Below are 23,787 nucleotides of genomic sequence, written 5' to 3' on the forward strand. Positions count from 1 at the left end.
GCCTATCCTACCACCGTCTGCTGCCTCCCCCCCATTACCTGCTGCCTCTCTTCCCCCCTTCCTCTCCCTCCCACCAGTGCCTCTTCCTTCCCCCCTTCACCTGCTGCCTCTGCCCCCCATTACCTGCTACCTCTTCCCCCATCACCTGCTGCCTCTCCCCCCCATCACCCGCTGCCTCTCCAACCCCCTTCACCCGCTGCCTCTCCCCCCCTTCACCCGCTGCCTCTCCCTCCCCCTTCCCCTGTTGCCTCTCCCTCCCCCCTGCACCCACTGCCTTTCCCTCCCCCTGCCTCTCCCTCCCCCCTTCACCCGCTGCCTTTCCCTCCCCCCTGCCTCTCCCCACCCCCTACCTTTCCCTCCCCCCCTTCACCCGCTGCCTCTCCCTCCCCCCTTCCTCTCCCTCCCCCCCCTTCACCTGCTGCCTCTCCCTCCCCCCCCTTCACCCGCTGCCTCTCCCTCCCCCCCTTCACCCCGCTGCCTCTCCCTCCCCCCCCTTCACCCGCTGCTCCCCCTCCCCCTTCACCCACTGCCTCTCCCTCCTTCACCCGCTGCCTCCCCCTCCCCCCCTTCACCCGCTGCCTCCCCTCCCCCCTTCACCCGCTGCCTCCCCCTCCCCCCTTCACCCACTGCCTCTCCCTCCTTCACCCACTGCCTCCCCCCCTTTACCCGCTGCCTCCCCCCCCTTTTACCCGCTGCCTCTTCCCCCTTCACCTGCTGCCTCTCACTACACACAGTGTCACACAAATAACTTACAGTCAAGATGCTGCTGTAATCCTCCTGTGTTTCCTGGCACTGCTGGTATATAAACTCCACTCCCAAGGTACATATCACCCAGGTGGTATTCATCCTGACAGGAGGGGACCGGCAGGACCCAGGAACCAGGCCCTGCAAATACACAATACTGTGCCCAGCCTGCTAGTATAAGGAGGGGGAGAACCACGTGTCCGTCAGTCTTACCCTGGGGGGATTGGACAGAATGTATGACAGCCTATCCTGTACCTTGTATAATGACAATATGTCGGTGGCTGTCCTGAGGGGAGGTGGCGTGTCAGTCTGTCCTGTACCACGTGGAGGGGGAATGACAGCACGTCGGTGGCGTGTCAGTCTGCCCTGTACCACATGGAGGGGGAATGACAGCACGTCATTGGCGTGTCAGTCTGCCCTGTACCACGTGGAGGGGAATGACAGCACGTCGGTGGCGTGTCAGTCTGCCCTGTACCACGTGGAGGGGGAATGACAGCACGTCGGTGGCGTGTCAGTCTGCCCTGTACCACGTGGAGGAATGACAGCACGTCGGTGGCGTGTCAGTCTGTCCTGTACCACATGGAGGGGGAATGACAGCACGTCGGTGGCGTGTCAGTCTGTCCTGTACCTTGTGGAAGGGGAATAAGTCTGTCCTGTACCTTGTGGAAGGGGAATAAGTCTGTCCTGTACCACGTGGAAGGGGAATGACAGCACGTTGGTGGCGTGGCAGTTTGTCCTGTACCACGTAGAAGGGGAATGATAGCCCATCAGTGGCGAGTTAGTCTGCCCTGTACCACGTGGAAGGGGAATGATAGCACGTCAGTGACGTGGCAGTTTGTCCTGTACTACGTAGAAGGGGAATGATAGCACGTCAGTGACGTGTCAGTCTGTCCTGTACCTCGTGGAAGCGGAATGATAGCACGTCAGTGACGTGGCAGTTTGTCCTGTACCTCGTGGAAGGGGAATGATAGCACGTCAGTGACGTGGCAGTTTGTCCTGTACCTCGTGGAAGGGGAATGATAGCACGTCAGTGACGTGGCAGTTTGTCCTGTACCACGTAGAAGGGGAATGATAGCACGTCAGTGACGTGGCAGTTTGTCCTGTACCACGTAGAAGGGGAATGATAGCACGTCAGTGACGTGTCAGTCTGTCCTGTACCTCGTGGAAGGGGAATGATAGCACGTCAGTGACGTGTCAGTCTGTCCTGTACCTCGTGGAAGCGGAATGATAGCACGTCAGTGACGTGTCAGTCTGTCCTGTACCTCGTGGAAGGGGAATGATAGCATGTCAGTGACGTGTCAGTCTGCCCTGTACCTCGTGGAAGGGGAATGATAGCATGTCAGTGACGTGTCAGTCTGCCCTGTACCTCGTGGAAGGGGAATGATAGCATGTCAGTGACGTGTCAGTCTGCCCTGTACCTCGTGGAAGGGGAATGATAGCACGTCCGTGGCACGGTCTTCCCCTCGGTACGCCCTGTTGATGCGTTGGATCCTTGAGTTGTCCGTGCAGATCACTCCCACGTCGAAGTTGCTCACTCGGAGGCAGCTCCTAGCGGCCTCCAGGCCACGGCGCAGGGTGGCTCTGTGGAGAGGTACCACGCGCTGTACGTTACGCAAGATGAGGGACATCCCCCTAAGGGATGAGAGGGGCCTGAATACCAGGGAAAATAGCAATATATAAATATATACACAGGGGATGCGCGAGCTGCCTGTAACTTCATTTCTCACTCTCTTCCTCTTTCATTCACTTTTCCCCTCCCTCTGCCTCACCCTCTCTCTTACCTCCCCCACTCTCTCACCCTCTGCCCCCTCTCTTACCTCAACCCTCTCCCTCACCCCAATCCACCTTTTCTCTCACCTCCCCCTCTCTCTAACATTCCCCCTCTCTAACACCCCCCCTCTCTCCCACTCTCTGACAGCCCCCTTTTCTCTCACCCTCTCACCCCCACTCTCATACCCCCTCTCATACCCTCTGACACTCTCCCCTTCTCACACTCCCCCCTTCTCACACTCCCCCCTTCTCTCACCCTCTACCCTCCCCAGTCTCTCATCCCTCTCTCTTACCCTCCCCTTCTTCTCCCACCACCTCTCTCTTAGTTCTGAACCATTACAGGTCAGAACAACATGCTTTCTCATCTAGGGGCACCTTATCCGTCAACACGGAACCTTTATTCATCACTCTGTTGTGTGAGGGGAACGCTTTACTCGTCGCACCGGACGTTGGGAAGGGGTTTCGCTGCTGAGCTCGGAGCGGAATATGTATGATAAACACAGGTTAATATCGGTGGCGGTGTGACAGATATATATATATATAACGTGTATATACTATTCCCTGCTGGGTGAAGACCTCGGGGAGACCTGTATCCAGCAGTGGACCGACCAGGGCTGATGATATAACGTACAGTATGTGTCTGTATCTCTGTAAAATGGAGAGAGAGAATCCAGCACACTTATGTTAACAAAAAAGTATTTTTATTGCACTTGGGACCGAAATGTGGATCCCTGCAATAAAAATACTTTGCTGTTAACCCCAAGTGTGCCGGAAATACCCCCATGCAGTGCTGTACATGCCTATCTTCGTGACACATTGGATGTAAAGAGTGCCTTACCGCCTTATGCTACGTGGCACAAGCTTTTTCGCTCCGTTTTATTATTAGTATTAATAATAATAGCATGTTCTTGTATAGCGCTGCTAGTTTTACGTAGCGCTTTACAGAGACATTTTGCAGGCACAGGCCCCTGCCCGCGGAGCTTACAATCTATGTTTTTGGTGCCTGGGGCACAGGGAGATTTTGTTTTAGATTTACTGTGGTTGTGGTTCATCCTTCTGAAAGCTGCGAAACGGCTACTGCTTACACTGTTCATATTGCAAACGTTAACAATGGATACTTTTTTTTTTACAAGGACACTTATGAGGTCATTTATAACTACTGATTTGATTCACATCACTCTTATGTATATTCCTTGTTTATTGCACAACTTTTTAATAAGTGTGCATCTAACACACTTATTGTTTTATACTATCATTGGTATTCACAATCGCTTCCATTTGATATCTAATTGGGTATATCTAGCTAGCGCTAGTGCGTTTATTTGTGTGTGTATATATAGATATATAGTATGTATCCATCGCACCAGGGTCCAGCTCAGTGCAATGCATGTGTGGGACCCTGCAGGGCACAAAGTGTTTTGTTGTCACATTTTCCACACTTGTCACTGTTTATTAGCCTCCAGGTCTCACATAGTTCACAAAGGGTCACTGATCAGATTGTGTTGGTCCAGAGCATCTGAATCGCCTTTTTTTCTTAGCCTTGGAGGTTACCTCTCACACTCCTTGTGTTTTGATTTTCAGGTTCTGAGGTCAATGTGATGTGCTGATGATCAAGAGCTTCCTGTGCAGACAACTCCCTCACACACCATGAACACTAACTCCAACAACCAGAATCAGACCAGCTTCCAGTTTGGGCAGCCCTCTGTGTTTGGGCAATCTGCACCCGGGTTTGGCCAGGCCACCTCTGGGCAATCTGCACCCGGGTTTGGCCAGGCCACCTCTGGGCAATCTGCACCCGGATTTGGGCAGGCCACATCTGGGCAATCTGCACCCGGGTTTGGGCAGGCCACATCTGGGCAATCTGCACCCGGGTTTGGGCAGCCCTCTCTGTTTGGACAATCTGCACCCGGGTTTGGCCAGGCCACCTCTGGGCAATCTGCACCCGGATTTGGACAGGCCACTTCTGGACAATCTACACCAGGATTTGGGCATGCCACTTCTGGGCAATCTGCACCCGGATTTGGGCAGGCCACTTCTGGGCAATCTGCACCCGGATTTGGGCAGGCCACTTCTGGGCAATCTGCACCCGGATTTGGGCAGGCCACTTCTGGGCAATCTGCACCCGGATTTGGGCAGGCCACTTCTGGGCAATCTGCACCCGGATTTGGGCAGGCCACCTCTGGGCAATCTGCACCCGGATTTGGGCAGGCCACCTCTGGGCATTCTACTCTGTTTGGACAGTCTTCAGGACAGTCATCTGTGCAGGGTTCTGTGTTTGGACAAGGAGCCTCTGCTCAGACTCCTCTGTTTGGTCAGGGAGCATCGAGCCAGTCTGTGTTTGGACAGGCCACGGTTGGGCAGGTCCTTCCGTTTGGGCAGATAGCCTCTGCTCAGACTCCTCTGTTTGGACAGCGAGCATCAAGTCAGTCGTCTGGTTTTGGACAGACCTCTTCCGTGCAGAGTACTCTATTTGGTCAAGTATCTGGGAACCCACCTACCTTTGGGAAAACGGCATCTGCGGTGGCGCCTACATTTGGCCATGGGACCTCTGGGCAGCCACCTTCTTATCAGCAGGCCACAGCTGGACAGAACTCTGTGTATGGAATTGCAGCACCTGGGCAGACTAATGCACGGATGCACTTTGGCCAGGTCACTGAAGGCTCTGTTTTTGGACAAAGTGTTGGGATTTCAGGAAAGGTTCCGCTCTTTGGAGAAACATCTGGGAAGAGCTCAGTGTTTGGGCAGCCTCTGACACCGGCTCCTGTCTCTTCTGGGGCAACCACACTAATGAACACTGGAAATGAGGCAGCTGATACCTCTGTGTCTCTCAGACAGACCTTTCAGATTCCAGGCCACAAGCTGCCCACCAGCTTGGCAGCACCAGCCTCTTCTGTGACTTTTGAACAGAAGTCTGGCACAGCAGCAGCAGGGTCAGAGCACAACTTCAAACCTCTTGAAAATACCACCTTCAAGCCAATCTTTGGAGGGGTGTCTGCTGCAGACAGATCCCAGAATCAGGGACCTACAGCTTTTACCTTTTCACATCCTGCTAAGAGCGAGCCGGGCGGCCAGGCCCCGTTAGGCAGTAGTGCTGGCTCCGGGATGCCGGGGGTGGCACAGAGCGGCGTCAACTTCTTCTCTTCGGCGGACAGGAAACGCCAAGAAGAAGCTGCATCTCCCAGGTCGCTCTTCGGAAGCGCTGGCAGCAGCTTTTCCAGCTTTGTAAGCCCCTCCTCTAGCGTGGGACCCTCGCACATTGGGGAATCTCCTGGGAGAGAAGAATCTCTGAAGGGAATGAAGAGGAAGGAAGACTTGGGCCGCCCCCCCCACAAACACGAGCTTCCCGCCTATGATGAGGTGTCTCCAGCTGCGCCCAGCGACCACCCCCCAGAAAAGAGACCCAGCAGGCCACTACGGCCACACGGAGGCGCCAATCTCCTGATCAGGGGTCTGTACGATGCGATGAAAAGTCAGCTGGTGTCTAAACAGAGAAAAGAATCCAACAGGGCAGGGGCCGTGCAGCACATGGATCCCGAGTCTGATGCCCCGGGACCTAGCCAACTGGTTCCCAGCAAAGCCTATCCTGCAGCCGGGCTCAGCCAACAGGTGCCTGCCAGAGCCCATCCTGCAGCCATGCCCAACCAACAGGTGCCTGGCAGAGGCCATCCTGCAGCCATACCCAGCCAACCGGTGTCTGGCAGAGCCCATCCGGCAGCCGGACCCAGCCAACAAGTGCCTGGTAGAGCCCATCCTGCAGCTGGATCAAGCCAACAGGTGCCCGCTAGAGCCCATCCTACAGCTGGGCCCAGCCAACAAGTGCCCATCAGATCCCATCCTGCAGCCGGGCCTAGCCAACAAGTGTCCGGCAGAGTTCGACCTGCACCAGAGGAAGCATCTGCAGACATCGCAGGTACGTGGACAGCTGGGGTTATACATTGACCCTACTACTCTACAGGCCCTCTGTTTAGTTGCCATAGCAACCACACAAAATACCTTGGCTATTATATTTCATATAAACCTGTGGGGGAAGGGGGAGGGATTTTAACCCCTGCTCTGCCTAGTACCATATGTTCAAGATAGTGATGTTGATACAGTGCTATACCTGGGATAGTTTATAGCTATGCACAAAAGAGAAGAAATCTACATTATAGGTAAGCACTCTCTAGTACCTTGTATTATCGAATATGTAATGTGAAATTATATGTCAAACTTATTTTTTAATTAAATCATTTTAAAATAGGATGCATGAGGTAAACACTCAACGGCGATAGTTTGACTAATTGTTAATATGTTGCTAGTGTCTAGGGGGTGTCAATTTTGGTATAGACACCTTGCTTGAAAGTTTAATACTTCCATATAATTAATAGGGGGCCGTGTATCACAGAGATGTAGTTTGTTGCAGAGCACAGCCAAATTACATCCAACCTCGGTAAAAATGAAAAAAGTCCCCAAGCAAACTCCAAATAGACAGATCAATTTATTGTAGGCTCCACAGCAATAGGACTAAATGAACGCACCTACGCGTTTGATGCCTAGGCACTTTATCAAGGTGTATATCACACTTCACATGGCCGTATATCACAGTCTTTTGGATGGACTGCACTCATAATCAGAGGGATATTGTTTTCATGTAAACTCTCCGAAAATGCTCATGAAAAAGTGTAGTGAAGTTATACATTCATGAGCACAGCTGATGTTCTTAGTCACCTGTAAGCGTGTCTGTGTGAGTGAACTTCTGGTGGTAATATAAGTGATTTTCACTCTCGCAGGTATGACACCTTGGTAGTTGGAACCTTAGCAGTAAGTATATATTTTCAAGACTCACTGTGCCTGTGGATCGGTTGTGGTTGCTTACCCATGTGTGGTCTTGTTACATATGGATTGCAATTATCTGAATACTGTGAGGATTAACAGGAATCCCTTTGAGTGTTTCTTAGGATTCAGCGACCAAAAATATATGCATATTTATGTATTCTTTCAGCAAGCAGTTGTGCTCATGTAGCCTTATGAATAATACATATGTATCTATTTTAGACACTTAACGTGGTCTTGTCTGGATAGCAGTAAGTTGCAAACGGCTACTATAAGTAAATATAGTAAGCTAACCTCCCTGTGTATGTAGCCCCCTTAATGAGTCTTCCTTAGACACTGCGGGCAACAGACTCCCATATTAAAAAACCATGAAGGTAATCTTTTATCTGAGCAGTGCTATTGCAGGATGCAGGTACATTAATAATGCAGTCTATATAGTGGTGATATGAACCACTTCTACTCGCAAATCGCAGCCTTATTGTTAGGCTTCGATTTATGAGTAGAAGTGGTTTGTTTCACCAATATCTACCCTATATACACTATATATTGGTTGCTTACCACATGGGTAAGCAACCAATCCACCACAGGCACAGTGAGTCTTGAAAATATATACTGTACATACTTAGGTTGAAACTACCAAGGTGTCATATCTGTGAGAGTGAAAATCACTTATATTACCACAAGAAGTTCACTCACACTTAGACACCCTTACAGGTGAATCTAAGAACACTAAGGATATCATTATATCCTTATAATATATATATATATTATACCATTATGTCCTATATTATATAAATGAAAACTGGAACTCGACTAAAACCCCCATCATAGAAACACTGAAGGAAATATGCCCCCTAAAGAGAAGAAAAATCAAACCATGGATTTGAAACAAGTCTTTAAACTTAGTTGAAGAACTCGCTAAGATAAAGATCACTAATGACAAACATTATCTCTACCTCAACCGACAAATTAAACGCCAGCTTAAAGCGGACAAAGAAATATGGTGGAACTCAAAGGCCCAAGAAATGGAATCGGCCAGCAGGACGCATGACGTGCTGATACTACGTGCAGACTACCATACCAGAGCCTCAACACCACACGACCCATAGGCTGGAAAGTGAACCAAAATGCTTCAACGAAAACGTGGTCGAACCAGGTGGCGCAAGATCTCAAACCGCTCCACTTCACAGTAGCTGAAGACCAAAAAGCCGCCCTAAATCGAGATCAATGGCGCGGAATCACTAGAAACGTATTGAACATCCTGCCGCTGGCCTCCACAATATAAATATATATATATATATATATATATATATATATATATATACACATACACACACACACACACACACACACACACACACACACACACCAAGGATATCAGGTATGCTCATGAAAATATAACTTCTCTATACTTTTTCATGAGCGTTTTCGGAGAGTTTACGTGAAAAAAAATGTCCCTCTGAGCATTTCAGTGCAGTCCATCCAAAAAACTGTGATACACGGCCCCCTATTAATTATATGGAAGTATCAAACTTTCAAGCATGGTGTCTATACCAAAATGTACACCCCCTAGACACTGGCAACATTTCAACAATTACTCAAGCTATTGCTGTTGAGTGTTTATCTAAATTCATTCTATTTTAAAATTATTTCATTAAAAATAAATTTGACCTATAATTTCAAATGACATGTTCTATAATACAAGGTACTAGAGCGTGCTTACCTGTATGTGGATTATTTATTTTTATTATATTTCATATGAATATTTAATAAATAATAGGTATGTTATAATAGGGAATACGTTGAAATACCTTTTAAAGGTCCCTATAATTAGTAGCACACTGAGATACTGGTAGTAGTGCCGGCTTCGGGGTTCATTAGGATGCATGACTGCAGTCTGCGTCAATGTCGAGAGCAAATCTGAAAATAACACTGGTAGGATGTGACAGGAAATGATTACATGGACAGACACATATGCCCAGGTGTCAACACTGGTCTCGATAAGAAAGCGTGTGTGTGTGTGTGTGTGTGTGTGTGTGTGTGTCTGTGTGTGTGCCTGTGATCCTCACTACAGGGGAGGGGTGTAATGGGGGTGCCACGTTGTGTGCCCATCTTGTGATGTTTCCTTCTCTTGTTCCCTCTCCAGGTCCCTTCAGTAAGTCCCCCCTCCGCAGGGCGCGGCGCTCAGACAGCGCAGAGAGCCCGGTGCCGCTCTCCCCCAACGATGCCACTGCCATCCAGGTGAAGAACCTGCCCAAGCAACTGAACCAGAAGCACATCCTGGAGAAGCACTTCAACCGCTTTGGGACGGTGCAGCGCGTGTATTGCAGGCCGGGCCGCAAGCTGGCGATCATCCACTTCAGCAACCACGTGAGTAACCAGTGGGGGAGGGGCATAGATGGCGAGGTGGAGGGTGCTGCTGGGAATACGGCCAGGGTGACCGGAAAGTATTGACGGGATCTGTGCTCTTCCAGTCCGTGATATCTGTGGGTGTTGGGAGGAGCGGGGCTGCAGAGCGCGTCTCGAGGGGCTCGGGAGGGGGGCTGCAGAGCGCGTGTCTCGAGGGGCTCGGGAGGGGGGCTGCAGAGCGCGTCTCGAGGAGCTCGGGAGGGGGGCTGCAGAGCGCGTGTCTCGAGGGGCTCGGGAGGGGGGCTGCAGAGCGCGTGTCTCGAGGGGCTCGGGAGGGGGGCTGCAGAGCGCGTGTCTCGAGGGGCTCGGGAGGGGGGCTGCAGAGCGCGTCTCGAGGAGCTCGGGAGGGGGGCTGCAGAGCGCGTCCCTCTCGAGGGGCTCGGGAGGGGGGCTGCAGAGCGCGTGTCTCGAGGGGCTCGGGAGGGGGGCTGCAGAGCGCGTGTCTCGAGGAGCTCGGGAGGGGGGCTGCAGAGCGCGTCCCTCTCGAGGAGCTCGGGAGGGGGGCTGCAGAGCGCGTGTCTCGAGGGGCTCGGGAGGGGGGCTGCAGAGCGCGTGTCTCTCGAGGGGCTCGGGAGGGGGGGCTGCAGAGCGCGTGTCTCTCGAGGGGCTCGGGAGGGGGGCTGCAGAGCGCGTGTCTCGAGGAGCTCGGGAGGGGGGCTGCAGAGCGCGTGTCTCTCGAGGGGCTCGGGAGGGGGGCTGCAGAGCGCATGTCTCGGGAGGGGGGCTGCAGAGCGCGTGTCTCGAGGGGCTCGGGAGGGGGGCTGCAGAGCGCGTGTCTCGAGGGGCTTGGGAGGGGGGCTGCAGAGCGCGTGTCTCGAGGAGCTCGGGAGGGGGGCTGCAGAGCGCGTCCCTCTCGAGGGGCTCGGGAGCGGGGCTGCAGAACGCGTGTCTCTCGAGGGGCTCGGGAGGGGGGCTGCAGAGCGCGTGTCTCGAGGGGCTCGGGAGGGGGGCTGCAGAGCGCGTGTCTCTCGAGGGGCTCGGGAGGGGGGCTGCAGAGCGCGTGTCTCGAGGAGCTCGGGAGGGGGGCTGCAGAGCGCGTGTCTCGAGGAGCTCGGGAGGGGGGCTGCAGAGCGCGTGTCTCTCGAGGGGCTCGGGAGGGGGGCTGCAGAGCGCGTGTCTCGAGGGGCTCGGGAGGGGGGCTGCAGAGCGCGTCCCTCTCGAGGAGCTCGGGAGGGGGGCTGCAGAGCGCGTGTCTCTCGAGGGGCTCGGGAGGGGGGCTGCAGAGCGCGTGTCTCGAGGAGCTCGGGAGGGGGGCTGCAGAGCGCGTGTCTCTCGAGGGGCTCGGGAGGGGGGCTGCAGAGCGCGTGTCTCTCGAGGGGCTCGGGAGGGGAGCTGCAGAGCGCGTGTCTCGAGGAGCTCGGGAGGGGGGCTGCAGAGCGCGTGTCTCGAGGAGCTCGGGAGGGGGGCTGCAGAGCGCGTGTCTCTCGAGGGGCTCGGGAGGGGGGCTGCAGAGCGCGTGTCTCGAGGAGCTCGGGAGGGGGGCTGCAGAGCGCGTGTCTCGAGGAGCTCGGGAGGGGGGCTGCAGAGCGCGTGTCTCTCGAGGGGCTCGGGAGGGGGGCTGCAGAGCGCGTGTCTCTCGAGGGGCTCGGGAGGGGGGCTGCAGAGCGCGTGTCTCGAGGAGCTCGGGAGGGGGGCTGCAGAGCGCGTGTCTCGAGGAGCTCAGGAGGGGGGCTGCAGAGCGCGTGTCTCTCGAGGGGCTCGGGAGGGGGGCTGCAGAGCGCGTGTCTCTCGAGGGGCTCGGGAGGGGGGCTGCAGAGCGCGTGTCTCGAGGAGCTCGGGAGGGGGGCTGCAGAGCGCGTGTCTCGAGGGGCTCGGGAGGGGGGCTGCAGAGCGCGTGTCTCTCGAGGGGCTCGGGAGGGGGGCTGCAGAGCGCGTGTCTCGAGGAGCTCGGGAGGGGGGCTGCAGAGCGCGTGTCTCTCGAGGGGCTCGGGAGGGGGGCTGCAGAGCGCGTGTCTCTCGGGCTCGGGAGGGGGGCTGCAGAGCGCGTGTCTCTCGAGGAGCTCGGGAGGGGGGCTGCAGAGCGCGTGTCTCGAGGAGCTCGGGAGGGGGGCTGCAGAGCGCGTGTCTCGGGAGGGGGGCTGCAGAGCGCGTGTCTCGAGGAGCTCGGGAGGGGGGCTGCAGAGCGCGTGTCTCGAGGGGCTCGGGAGGGGGGCTGCAGAGCGCGTGTCTCTCGAGGGGCTCGGGAGGGGGGCTGCAGAGCGCGTGTCTCTCGAGGGGCTCGGGAGGGGGGCTGCAGAGCGCGTGTCTCGAGGAGCTCGGGAGGGGGGCTGCAGAGCGCGTGTCTCTCGAGGAGCTCGGGAGGGAGGCTGCAGAGCGCGTGTCTGGAGGTGCTCGGGAGGGGGGCTGCAGAGCGCGTGTCTCGAGGGGCTCGGGAGGGGGGCTGCAGAGCGCGTGTCTCTCGAGGGGCTCGGGAGGGGGGCTGCAGAGCGCGTGTCTCTCGAGGAGCTCGGGAGGGGGGCTGCAGAGCGCGTGTCTGGAGGTGCTCGGGAGGGGGGCTGCAGAGCGCGTGTCTCGAGGGGCTCGGGAGGGGGGCTGCAGAGCGCGTGTCTCTCGAGGGGCTCGGGAGGGGGGCTGCAGAGCGCGTGTCTCGAGGAGCTCGGGAGGGGGGCTGCAGAGCGCGTGTCTCTCGAGGGGCTCGGGAGGGGGGCTGCAGAGCGCGTGTCTCTCGAGGGGCTCGGGAGGGGGGCTGCAGAGCGCGTGTCTCGAGGAGCTCGGGAGGGGGGCTGCAGAGCGCGTGTCTCTCGAGGGGCTCGGGAGGGGGGCTGCAGAGCGCGTGTCTCGAGGAGCTCGGGAGGGGGGCTGCAGAGCGCGTGTCTCTCGAGGGGCTCGGGAGGGGGGCTGCAGAGCGCGTGTCTCGAGGAGCTCGGGAGGGGGGCTGCAGAGCGCGTGTCTCGAGGAGCTCGGGAGGGGGGCTGCAGAGCGCGTGTCTCGAGGAGCTTAGGAGGGGGGCTGCAGAGCGCGTGTCTCTCGAGGGGCTCGGGAGGGGGGCTGCAGAGCGCGTGTCTCGAGGAGCTCGGGAGGGGGGCTGCAGAGCGCGTGTCTCTCGAGGGGCTCGGGAGGGGGGCTGCAGAGCGCGTGTCTCGAGGAGCTCGGGAGGGGGGCTGCAGAGCGCGTGTCTCTCGAGGGGCTCGGGAGGGGGGCTGCAGAGCGCGTGTCTCGAGGAGCTCGGGAGGGGGGCTGCAGAGCGCGTGTCTCTCGAGGGGCTCGGGAGGGGGGCTGCAGAGCGCGTGTCTGGAGGGGCTCGGGAGGGGGGCTGCAGAGCGCGTGTCTCTCGAGGGGCTCGGGAGGGGGGCTGCAGAGCGCGTGTCTCTCGAGGGGCTCGGGAGGGGGGCTGCAGAGCGCGTGTCTCGAGGGGCTCGGGAGGGGGGCTGCAGAGCGCGTGTCTCGGGAGGGGGGCTGCAGAGCGCGTGTCTCGAGGGGCTCGGGAGGGGGGCTGCAGAGCGCATGTCTCGGGAGGGGGGCTGCAGAGCGCGTGTCTCGAGGGGCTCGGGAGGGGGGCTGCAGAGCGCGTGTCTCTCGAGGGGCTCGGGAGGGGGGCTGCAGAGCGCGTGTCTCTCGAGGGGCTCGGGAGGGGGGCTGCAGAGCGCGTGTCTCGAGGGGCTCGGGAGGGGGGGCTGCAGAGCGCGTGTCTCGAGGGGCTCGGGAGGGGGGCTGCAGAGCGCGTGTCTCTCGAGGGGCTCGGGAGGGGGGCTGCAGAGCGCGTGTCTCTCGAGGGGCTCGGGAGGGGGGCTGCAGAGCGCGTGTCTCGAGGGGCTCGGGAGGGGGGCTGCAGAGCGCGTGTCTCGGGAGGGGGGCTGCAGAGCGCGTCTCTCGAGGGGCTCGGGAGGGGGGCTGCAGAGCGCGTGTCTCGAGGAGCTCGGGAGGGGGGCTGCAGAGCGCGTGTCTCTCGAGGGGCTCGGGAGGGGGGCTGCAGAGCGCGTGCCTCTTGAGGAGCTCGGGAGGGGGGGCTGCAGAGCGCGTGTCTCTCGGAGCTCGGGAGGGGGGCTGCAGAGCGCGTGTCTCTCGAGGGGCTCGGGAGGGGGGCTGCAGAGCGCGTGTCTCGAGGAGCTCGGGAGGGGGGCTGCAGAGCGCGTGTCTCTCGGAGCTCGGGAGGGGGGCTGCAGAGCGCGTGTCTCTCGGAGCTCGGGAGGGGGGGCTGCAGAGCGCGTATCTCGAGGGGCTCGGGAGGGGGGCTGCAGAGCGCGTGTCTCTCGAGGGGCTCGGGAGGGGGGCTGCAGAGCGCGTGTCTCTCGAGGGGCTCGGGAGGGGGGCTGCAGAGCGCGTGTCTCGAGGGGCTCGGGAGGGGGGCTGCAGAGCGCGTGTCTCGGGAGGGGGGCTGCAGAGCGCGTCTCTCGAGGGGCTCGGGAGGGGGGCTGCAGAGCGCGTGTCTCGAGGAGCTCGGGAGGGGGGCTGCAGAGCGCGTGTCTCTCGAGGGGCTCGGGAGGGGGGCTGCAGAGCGCGTGTCTCGGGAGGGGGGCTGCAGAGCGCGTGCCTCTTGAGGAGCTCGGGAGGGGGGGCTGCAGAGCGCGTGTCTCTCGGAGCTCGGGAGGGGGGCTGCAGAGCGCATGTCTCGGGAGGGGGGCTGCAGAGCGCGTGTCTCGAGTGGCTCGGGAGGGGGGCTGCAGAGCGCGTGTCTCGAGGAGCTCGGGAGGGGGGCTGCAGAGCGCGTGTCTCGAGGAGCTCGGGAGGGGGGCTGCAGAGCGCGTGTCTCGAGGGGCTCGGGAGGGGGGCTGCAGAGCGCGTGTCTCGAGGAGCTCGGGAGGGGGGCTGCAGAGCGCGTGTCTCGAGGGGCTCGGGAGGGGGGCTGCAGAGCGCGTGTCTCGAGGGGCTCGGGAGGGGGGCTGCAGAGCGCGTGTCTCGAGGGGCTCGGGAGGGGGGCTGCAGAGCGCGTGTCTCTCGAGGAGCTCGGGAGGGGGGCTGCAGAGCGCGTGTCTCGAGGAGCTCGGGAGGGGGGCTGCAGAGCGCGTGTCTCGAGGAGCTCGGGAGGGGGGCTGCAGAGCGCGTGTCTCTCGAGGGGCTCGGGAGCGGGGCTGCAGAGCGCGTGTCTCTCGAGGGGCTCGGGAGGGGGGCTGCAGAGCGCGTGTCTCGAGGGGCTCGGGAGCGGGGCTGCAGAGCGCGTGTCTCTCGAGGGGCTCGGGAGCGGGGCTGCAGAGCGCGTGTCTCTCGAGGGGCTCGGGAGCGGGGCTGCAGAGCGCGTGTCTCTCGAGGGGCTCGGGAGCGGGGCTGCAGAGCGCGTGTCTCGAGGGGCTCGGGAGGGGGGCTGTAGAGCGCATGTCTCGAGGGGCTCGGGAGGGGGGCCTGCAGAGCGTGTCTGTGGGAGGTGAGGGAGGGGGGCTGCAGTGCGTGTCCCTGTGAGGCGAGGGAGGAGGTTGAGGAGCGGGGCTCTGGAGAAGCAAGAGAGGGGGCTGTGGAACGTGGCTTCAGTTTTTGCACAGCTCAGCTCACCCTGCTGATCTGACTTCTTGCAGAACTCTGCTGCTAATGCCAAAAGGATGGGGAAGAGTCTGCACAAGGACGTGGCCATATTCTGGCAGAAGAAGAAAAACAGTGAGTGCAGTGAGTGCAGTGAGTGCAGTGAGTGCAGTGAGTGCAGTGAGTGCAGTGAGTGCAGTGGGTACAGTGGGTGCAATGAGTGTGTACATACGAGGCAGTGTGCAAACATGTGGTAATGGGCGGCTCAGAAGTCTCTGCTCCTCTCAGGTCCCAGCAAGAAAGAGGCATTGTCTGCTAAGAAGGAGAAGCAAAGAGAGGAGAGGGAGAGCAGACAGAGTGAGGAGAGCAGCTCCCTGCAGTCCCCCGTACGCAAAGCTCTGCTCAGAGAGCCAACAGCCGGCAGAGGATCCAAAGGGTGAGTGTGAGGCTCAGAGGAGTTGTAGAGTTGTCACCTGAGGACTGGTGATACCTCACAGTCTGAGTGCTGGGGGGTGTACACTCTGTACATGACTGTGAGGAGCCTCTGCACATGGGGTGTACACTCTCTGCATATATTAGAGCCCGTGCACATATTCCATGCTGACAGCATCTTGTCCCAACAGGTCTCCACACAAGAAGTCTCTGCTCTCTATGTCTCTGCAGACTGACACTGAGCACTGTGATACTGTCTCCCAGGGACTATCCTTTGATACTGCTGGGACTTCACTGCCACCCTCACTCTCCCATCTCATTGGGGCAGTAGCGGAAAGCGCAGAGGACAAGTACCGCCTGCTGGAGCAGAGGGACAAGATCATGCGACAAGGTGAGCAGTAGCTGTGCTGTTGTGTGCCCTCTCTCCCTCTCACCCACCTGCTTTTTCTCCCTTCCTTGCTCGCCCTCCCTCCATTCCACTCCACCCATACCCTGCTCACCCTCTGCCCCTCCCTTTCCTGTCCCTCTGCAGCCCGAGTAAAGAGGACTGAGCTGGACCAGGCCAAGGTGTTTGTGGGGACATGTCCTGACATGTGTCCTGAGAAGGAGCGTTACATGCGAGAGACTCGCAACCAGCTCAGTGTGTACGAGCTGCTCCCAGGCACCGACAAGGTAATGATATCACTGCGTTTGTGTCGCATCATTGACGGAGACCCATCACTGCCATGCAAGTGACATCACAGCTCCTCTGTGGCTGACATCACAGGATGTCTGTGAACTCACAGCTTCTGTAGTGATGTCATCACGCCTGGTGGATGCCACTGACTTTGGGCCACTTCACTGCATCTGGTGCAATCACGGTGCTTGTGTGTGTGTGGCTTCCGATTCCGCAGGCACTGTGTGGGGAGTCTATGGTTCTGCCTGCTATCTTCTCCTGTCTTCCCCTCCAGCTGGACCATGCGGCCGCTATAAAGGAGTACAGCCGTTCCTCGGCTGACCAGGAGGAGCCCCTGCCCTACGAGCTGCGCCCCACACCTGTGCTGAGAATGACCATGGATTACCTGGTGACTCGGATCATGGACCAGGGGGAGGGGAACTACCGTGACTGGTATGACTTTGTGTGGAACCGGACACGCGGGATCAGGAAGGTAAGAGGGGGACACACAAACACGCACACAGTGTGGATGGGGGGACATTTCGGGGTTGTATTTCTTGCGTGGTCAAATTTTATGGGAGTGTAGGGATTAGAACAGTCTCTAATGAACCTGATCTTCTGCTGCTAATACCCTGGTATTATAATAATAATAATAGCAGGTTCTTGTGTAGCGCTGCTAGTTTTACGTAGCGCTTTACAGAGGCATTTTGCAGGCACAGGTCCCTGCCCCGTGGAGCTTACAATCTATTTTTGGTGCCTGAGGCAAAAGGAGATAAAGTGACTTTCACAAGGTCATAAGGAGCCGACACTGGGAATTGAACCAGGCTCCCCTGCTTCAAACTCAGTGCCAGTCCGTGTCTTTACTCACTGAGCCACTCCTTCTCCCTGTAATGTAACACTATACACCTCGTGCACAGGACATCACACAGCAGCACCTGTGTGACCCGGTGACCGTGTCTCTAATGGAGAAATGCACGCGCTTCCACATACACTGCGCCCACCAGCTGTGCGAGGAGCCATTGATCTACTTCGATGCCAAGATCAACAATGAGAACCTGACCAAGTGCATGCAGAGCCTGAAAGAGATGTACCAGGACCTGCTGAGTCGTGACGTGTCCTGCCCTAGCGAGCCAGAGTTCAGGGCGTACAGCGTCCTGCTCAACCTCAACAAGGGAGACATCCTCAGGTGACAGCTTCTCCTGGGGAGGGCATGGTGTGGGTGTTAGGGTGGTGGCGACATATTCCAGGGAGAAGAAGAAGCTGCAGATCTGAATTGAGAGATGCAGAAATGTACCGTTCCCATTTGTTCTTTCCCTTTCTCCCCCTGCTACCACTTGTTTCCCTCCTCTTGTCTGCCCGGCTTCCCCTACCCCCTCTCACTACTTCTCTTGGTCCGCCCGCACCCCTCGCTTAGTTGGTTCGTCTCCCCTCCCTCCTTTCTACCTCTCTCTGTCTGTCCTCTCTACCTGTCTCTCCTCCCCCCCCCCTCGCTACGCTCTCGGTCCGTCTGCCCTTACCCTCTAATACTCCTCTCTCTCTCCTCAGGGAGGTGCAGCAGTATTGTCCGTCTGTCCGTAACTCTGCAGAGGTGAAGTTTGCGGTGCAGGCCTTCGCTGCCCTGAACAGCACCAACTTTGTCCGGTTCTTCAGGCTGGTTCGGTCCGCGTCGTATCTGAGCAGCTGCATCTTGCACCGTTACTTCAACCAGGTGAGAGACCCAGTGCAGAGCATGCATGGTCAGTGCAGAGCATGCATGGTCAGTGCAGAGCATGCATGGTCAGTGCAGAGCATGCATGGTCAGTGCAGAGCATGCATGGTCAGTGCAGAGCATGCATGGTCAGTGCAGAGCATGCATGGTCAGTGCAGAGCAATCATGGTCAGTGCAGAGCAATCATGGTCAGTGCAGAGCATGCATGGTCAGTGCAGAGCATGCATGGTCAGTGCAGAGCATGCATGGTCAGTGCAGAGCATGCATGGTCAGTGCAGAGCATGTATGGTCAGTGCAGAGCATGTATGGTCAGTGCAGAGCATGCATGATCAGTGCAGAGCACGCATGGTCAGTGAGAACTTACAATCCTGCGCTTCATTGTGCAACTACTGCTGTGCAACACTCCAGCGAGAAAACCGTTTGCATTTCACTGTTTGCTGCCAGTTGGGAAGTTGTAAAGACCATGCTCTGGTTTTCCGTCAGATTCGTCGCGATGCTCTGCGGGCTCTGAATGTGGCGTATACCGTCAGTACCCAGCGAGCCACCACCTTCCCGCTGGAGAGCATGGTGCGTCTGCTACTTTTCCATGATGCAGACGAGGCCACGGAGTTCCTCACATCCTACGGCCTGAGCGTGTCTGAGGGGTAAGCAGGAGCAGGGCAGGGAGATGCTTCCCCCCGTCAGGTTGGTGGGGGGGGGGGGGGCAGATCTTATTGCACCATGGTGGGGTATTTCAGTGTTACACAACGGGTGATTGGTGGGTGTTGACTACTGAACCGGAGCATTTCTGGTCTTGCCGTGTGGAAGGCGAGTGGGATGGATCTCACAGAACATCCCCGTCCGTTATGTATGTAACGCTCTCTTCCCTCCCCTCGGAAGTTACGTGGAGCTGAACCGCTCCGCATTCCTTGAGCCAGAGGTCCCGGCCCAACCCAGGAAGTGCGCGTTCATCAGTCAGAAGCGGCACATCTCTGTGGGGGAGGTGGTGAACGGGGCCCCCCTCCCCCCTTTCTCTCTGCACCTCCCTGTGTGCAGCTTCAATGTACAGAACAAGTACACGGGTGGGAGCAGTGCTGCGGAGTCCGCGGCCAGAGTCAGTCAGGAGACATCCGGTGAGTGTGCCTCTTTCTCTCTCCCTCCTTTCCCCCCCTCCCTCCTCTCCCCCCCTCCCTCCTTCTCTCCCCCCCTCCCTCCTTCTCTCCTCCCCTCCCTCCTTCTCTCCGCCCCTCCCTTCTTCTCTCCCCCCCTCCCTTCTTCTCTCCCCCCCGCCCCCCTCCCTCCTTCTCTCCCCCCTCTCTCTCTCTCCACCCGCCCCTCATATCCTGATCCTCCTTCTTTTTCTCATCCTCTCTGGCTCACTTGCATTTCCCCCCCCCCTAATCCCCCCTGCTGCATGGTTAGTAATTGTTCATAGTGAGACCTTTCTCTCATCATTAAGTGGCACTTTCTCTTGTTCTTGCAGTGAATAAATCAGAGGAGAGAGGCTTTGAGCCCGAGGAGCTGACGATTAAACGGACAATCGTGCTCCTCCCAGACACCCAGGAATCCTCCCCCGTTGCGGCCCAGTCGGTCTTCCAGCCCATCATGCTGCCTCAGCGGCCCCCATCACCTCCGAAGCCCTTTTTTACTGATGAGGTGAATCCCAGGAGGGCAACGACTCCATGCCCGGTGGGGCTGTCCAGATCATGCTCTGACCTGGGGGGGTGTGGGGGGGGCAGGAGAGGGAGCGCTGGCTGTTTGGCTTTACATAATCCCTTCTTGTCTGTAACACCATGCATCTTTGGCAGGATGTTGTGTCTGTGATGGAGGGTCTCGTGGAGGATATGGTGAGAGAGCACAGTGCTGAGCTCAGCCGGGCTGGGTTTGCCTACGTCAATGCTGCCCTGGGGTAAGAGCATGGCCTGCTCCTCTTGCATCTGACCTGTGCTCCAAATAACACCTCTCCCATCTTTCCAATATCTACTTTCACACAATGTGCACTTCTGTGGGGGTTTTTTTGTATTTCACTTAATAGGTATTAAGATCCAGAATAACAAAACAAAAATATAGAAAGAATGAGTAGTAGTCACAAAACAAATATCCGGCACATAATGCAGCTAACCATGGAAAACAGCATAGGTTGCAACGGGTAGATTGATGGCTCAACCAGAAGGGCAGGTAGATGGCTCCGGGCAGGATACTCTTTGTACGGGTCCCTGAGAAATGACAGGAGGCAGACCAGGGATCACAGGCTTTTTATCTTTTTCATTTTTCTTCTCTTCCTTTTTGTATCTCTCTTCTTTCTTTCACCTCTCTTCTATCCCCCCTTTCCTCCCCCCTCTCTTCTTTCTCCCCCCCCCCCCCTCTCTCTCCTCTCTTTCTCCCCCCTTTTCTTTGCAGCGTGTCGTCCTTGCTCACTGCTGAGCTCCTCACAGACGTGATCTCGGAGATCTCCCTGAGCGTTGCAGACAAAGAAGTGAGAGCCGAGAAGAAGCGAGTAGAGGAGGAAAAACGGAGGAGGGCGGAGGAAGCGAGGCAAGTCGTGAGCGGGGAGAAAAGGCCCCCCCCCCCCCTCAATCCCCCAGGATGCATGTGGTGGTGGCTCATGGGAGGGGACAACCTCTGAATGCACATGGTGGTGGACGGGAGGGGACACCCCCTCAATACACGTGGAGACTGACGGGAGGGGACACTCTCTGAATACACATAGTTACTGACGGGAGGGGACACCCTTTGAATACACGTGACTGACAGGAGGGGGGACACCCTGAAGACACGTGGTGGCTGATGGGAGGGGACACCCCATGGGGGACACGTGCTGGTGGTGCGACGGGAGGGGACGCATGTGGTGGTGAGTGACGGAGGGGACACCCTGTCGGTACTTGTGGGTCTTACAAAGTGTTATGTCTCAGACTGAAGCAGGAGAGGGAGCTGATTCTGGCTCGGATCAGCCAGACCCTGTGCATAGAGCTGACGGAGGAGGTACTGAGTGAGAGTGTCCGTGATGTCTCCAGCACAGAACTGGGGTAAGTGCCGCCTGAAGTATCTGTTACTGTTGATTTACTGAAGGAGATGCATAGTTCTGCTGTTGGCCCACATCCCCTCACACTCCCTGTGTCTTAGGCATGCAGTGCAGCTGGACCATAACGCACGCATCGCTCGCTGCTCCCAGGACGTTTGCGACCACATGGTGGATCAGTTCATGGATGAGGAGATCTTCCAAATGGCCAAAGAAACACTGCGGGAGATGCAGTGTTACAGCAAGTACATGCAGAGGTGGGGCTCGTGTGTGTGTATACTCACATCACACTGCCGCAGTGTTACAGCAAGTACATGCAGAGGTGGGGCTCGTGTGTGTATATACTCACATCACACTGCCGCAGTGTTACAGCAAGTACATGCAGAGGTGGGGCTCGTGTGTGTATATACTCACATCACACTGCCGCAGTGTTACAGCAAGTACATGCAAAGGTGGGGCTCGTGTGTGTATATACTAACATCACACTGCCGCAGTGTTACAGCAAGTACATGCAGAGCTAAGACGTTTATGTATTTATACACACCTGTAATACTGCACATGCAGAGGTGAAACGTGCGTGTGCGTGTGTGTGTGTATGCATGCGTGTAGCGTGACTGCTCAGTACACGTGTGCCATATCTCTATTGTCAGGTGGAGGGAGGTTTTGGCCGGGCGGAAGAAGCTGAGGCGTCAGATGCGAGGGTTCCCAGCCGCCCCTGGCTGCGTGGGCCCGGATGACAAACTGAAGGCGTTAATTCCCAGCGCCGCTCTTACTACTGATCCCCAGAGCCTTGCCATGGGTTTCCTGGACTTGGGGCATGCTGGGACATTGGGCGTATCCTTCACCAGGTGAGCTGAGAATCCCTGCTACATGCTTGGAAACTGGGTGTGTCCTTCAGGTGCAATCACACTTGTCTCCCTTCCCCTGACGCTCTCGCCCGCTCTCCCCCAGATGCTATATGCCCCCTTCCTGATGCTTGTTGCCCCTCCCGACCCCATATGCTCTGCCTTTTTCCCACCCCCTTGATGATCTCTCCTGCTTGTGTATTCCTGTCCCAGGTTCCAGCAGCTGAGGGACAAGTTGATCCATGAGATGAAAGTTCAGCATTTTTACCAGCAGTTACTCTGGTTGGTAGTAACGACTTCCCGTGCAACTTCTAATATCCAGGAGGTTTTCTCTCTGGTCTTGCCTTCTCTCCTGAGGCCATATAGTCCGGTGATTCTCAACCAGGGTGCCAGGGTAACCCTGGTGTGCTGCATCCCTCTGCCAAGGGTGCCTCGGCCTCAGCGGAAGAGCTGTCTGCTCAGCGGGCACATCCCCTGCTGCCTGGGGATGCAGAGGGTGCGATCCTCCTCTGTGCTCTCAGCACAGCGGTGAGAGAGAAGCCTCTTCCTCTCCAGGCAGCACAGGCAAGTGCCCACTGACAGGTGTGTGAGAGGGGAGGCGTGAGGGCTTTGTGTGGGGAGGAGAGTGTGATGGCTTTGGGTGGGGGGTGGCTGTGTGTGAGGAGGGTGAGGTAGGCTTGTGCTTTTTGGGGGGTGGAGGAAGGTGTGTGATGTAAGTAAGAGAATGTGAATGTGGTGTTTATGATGAAAGGGTCAGTGTGTTGTGTGAGAAGGTGGGATACATGTGGAGTGTGAGTAGAAGGGTGAGTATGATCTGTGAGGGTGAATGGAGTGTGAGTAGAAGGGTGAGTATGATCTGTGAGGGTGAATGGAGTGTGAGTAGAAGGGTGAGTATGATCTGTGAGGGTGAATGGAGTGTGAGTAGAAGGGTGAGTATGATCTGTGAGGGTGAATGGAGTGTGAGTAGAAGGGTGAGTATGATCTGTGAGGGTGAATGGAGTGTGAGTAGAAGGGTGAGTATGATCTGTGAGGGTGAATGGAGTGTGAGTAGAAGGGTGAGTATGATCTGTGAGGATGAATGGAGTGTGAGTAGAAGGGTGAGTATGATCTGTGAGGGTGAATGGAGTGTGAGTAGAGGGGTGAGGGTGAATGTGGGGCGTGTGCTTTTGAAACGGAGTGCGAGAGTGTAAGCGAGGAGTAAGTGAGTGATGTGTGCAGAGCAGGGGTACCCTGAGATTTCAAAAAAATCTTCTAGGGTGCCCCAGTGAAAAAAAGGTTGGGAACCCCTGCATCTGTCACACCAGACTCCTCTGTGCGCTCTCTAATACCAGTGCTTGTGTCCCTGCAGTGACTCTGCTCTCTCTATTACACCAGTGCTTGTGTCCCTGCAGTGACTCTGCTCTCTCTAATACCAGTGCTTGTGTCCCTGCAGTGACTCTGCTCTCTCTATTACACCAGTGCTTCTGTCCTTGCAGTGACGCTGCTCTCTCTATAACACCAGTGCTTGTGTCCCTGCAGTGACTCTGCTCTCTCTATAACACCAGTACTTGTGTCCCTGCAGTGACGCTGCTCTCTCTATAACACCAGTACTTGTGTCCCTGCAGTGACTCTGCTCTCTCTATAACACTAGTACTTGTGTCCCTGCAGTGACGCTGCTTGGACCCCTATGGAGCTGCCGTACCTGATCGCTCAGAATCTGCGCTCTTGGAGGGAGTGCGTGTTCTGGAAGGTGGTTCTAGTTCTGCCGGAGAACAGTGAGTCCGATGACTTGAACGGGTGAGTGAGACTGGGAGCTGGGCGGGTCTGAGTGAGCAGTTATCCTCTCACTGAGTGCCTCCAGCAGGCAGGGAGGTGAGTGGAGTACTAGGCTCCCCATGCAGTCTCCTCCTCCGTGACAGGGAACTGCTGACTTTGCTTTTATCGTGACATGTTTGGATATCGGCTGCCTCCAGCGGGTGTGTAACCAGCTCACTGCCAGGGGCACGAGCAGTGCAAAATGCGTTCAGCGAACTTGTTATGAGGG

The 23,787-nt window shown here is 57.0% G+C and overlaps 2 protein-coding genes across 5 annotated transcripts in view; one reads left to right on the forward strand and one right to left on the reverse strand.

The window, feature by feature from the left end:
• The window catches only part of YBEY (ybeY metalloendoribonuclease), a 3,228-nt gene extending 314 nt beyond the window's left edge, over positions 1–2,914 (reverse strand). The window contains exons 1-3 of the mRNA XM_075609977.1: positions 2,808–2,914; positions 2,163–2,394; positions 754–885 (exon numbers count right to left, since the gene is read on the reverse strand). Of these exons, the coding sequence (XP_075466092.1) occupies positions 754–885; positions 2,163–2,372 (342 nt within the window). The 5' untranslated portion in view covers positions 2,373–2,394; positions 2,808–2,914. The remainder of the gene's footprint in view (positions 1–753; positions 886–2,162; positions 2,395–2,807) is intronic.
• Positions 2,915–23,787, forward strand: part of MCM3AP (minichromosome maintenance complex component 3 associated protein) — a 27,891-nt gene continuing 7,018 nt past the window's right edge. The window contains exons 1-20 of one of the 4 annotated variants that reach the window (XM_075607390.1): positions 2,915–3,002; positions 4,096–6,424; positions 9,473–9,696; positions 15,183–15,270; positions 15,415–15,562; positions 15,750–15,949; positions 16,091–16,230; positions 16,509–16,706; positions 17,131–17,399; positions 17,759–17,921; positions 18,405–18,565; positions 18,801–19,033; positions 19,384–19,556; positions 19,709–19,809; positions 20,301–20,435; positions 20,813–20,926; positions 21,024–21,176; positions 21,570–21,767; positions 21,978–22,046; positions 23,412–23,540. In XM_075607390.1, coding sequence (XP_075463505.1) covers positions 4,162–6,424; positions 9,473–9,696; positions 15,183–15,270; positions 15,415–15,562; positions 15,750–15,949; positions 16,091–16,230; positions 16,509–16,706; positions 17,131–17,399; positions 17,759–17,921; positions 18,405–18,565; positions 18,801–19,033; positions 19,384–19,556; positions 19,709–19,809; positions 20,301–20,435; positions 20,813–20,926; positions 21,024–21,176; positions 21,570–21,767; positions 21,978–22,046; positions 23,412–23,540 — 5,159 coding nt within the window. In that variant the 5' untranslated portion in view covers positions 2,915–3,002; positions 4,096–4,161. The other 3 variants (XM_075607389.1, XM_075607392.1, XM_075607391.1) reach the window with 3 other exon arrangements.

The sequence above is a fragment of the Ascaphus truei genome, chromosome 7, assembly GCF_040206685.1.
Source record: "Ascaphus truei isolate aAscTru1 chromosome 7, aAscTru1.hap1, whole genome shotgun sequence".
In the NCBI taxonomy this organism is placed as follows: Eukaryota; Metazoa; Chordata; class Amphibia; order Anura; family Ascaphidae; genus Ascaphus; species Ascaphus truei.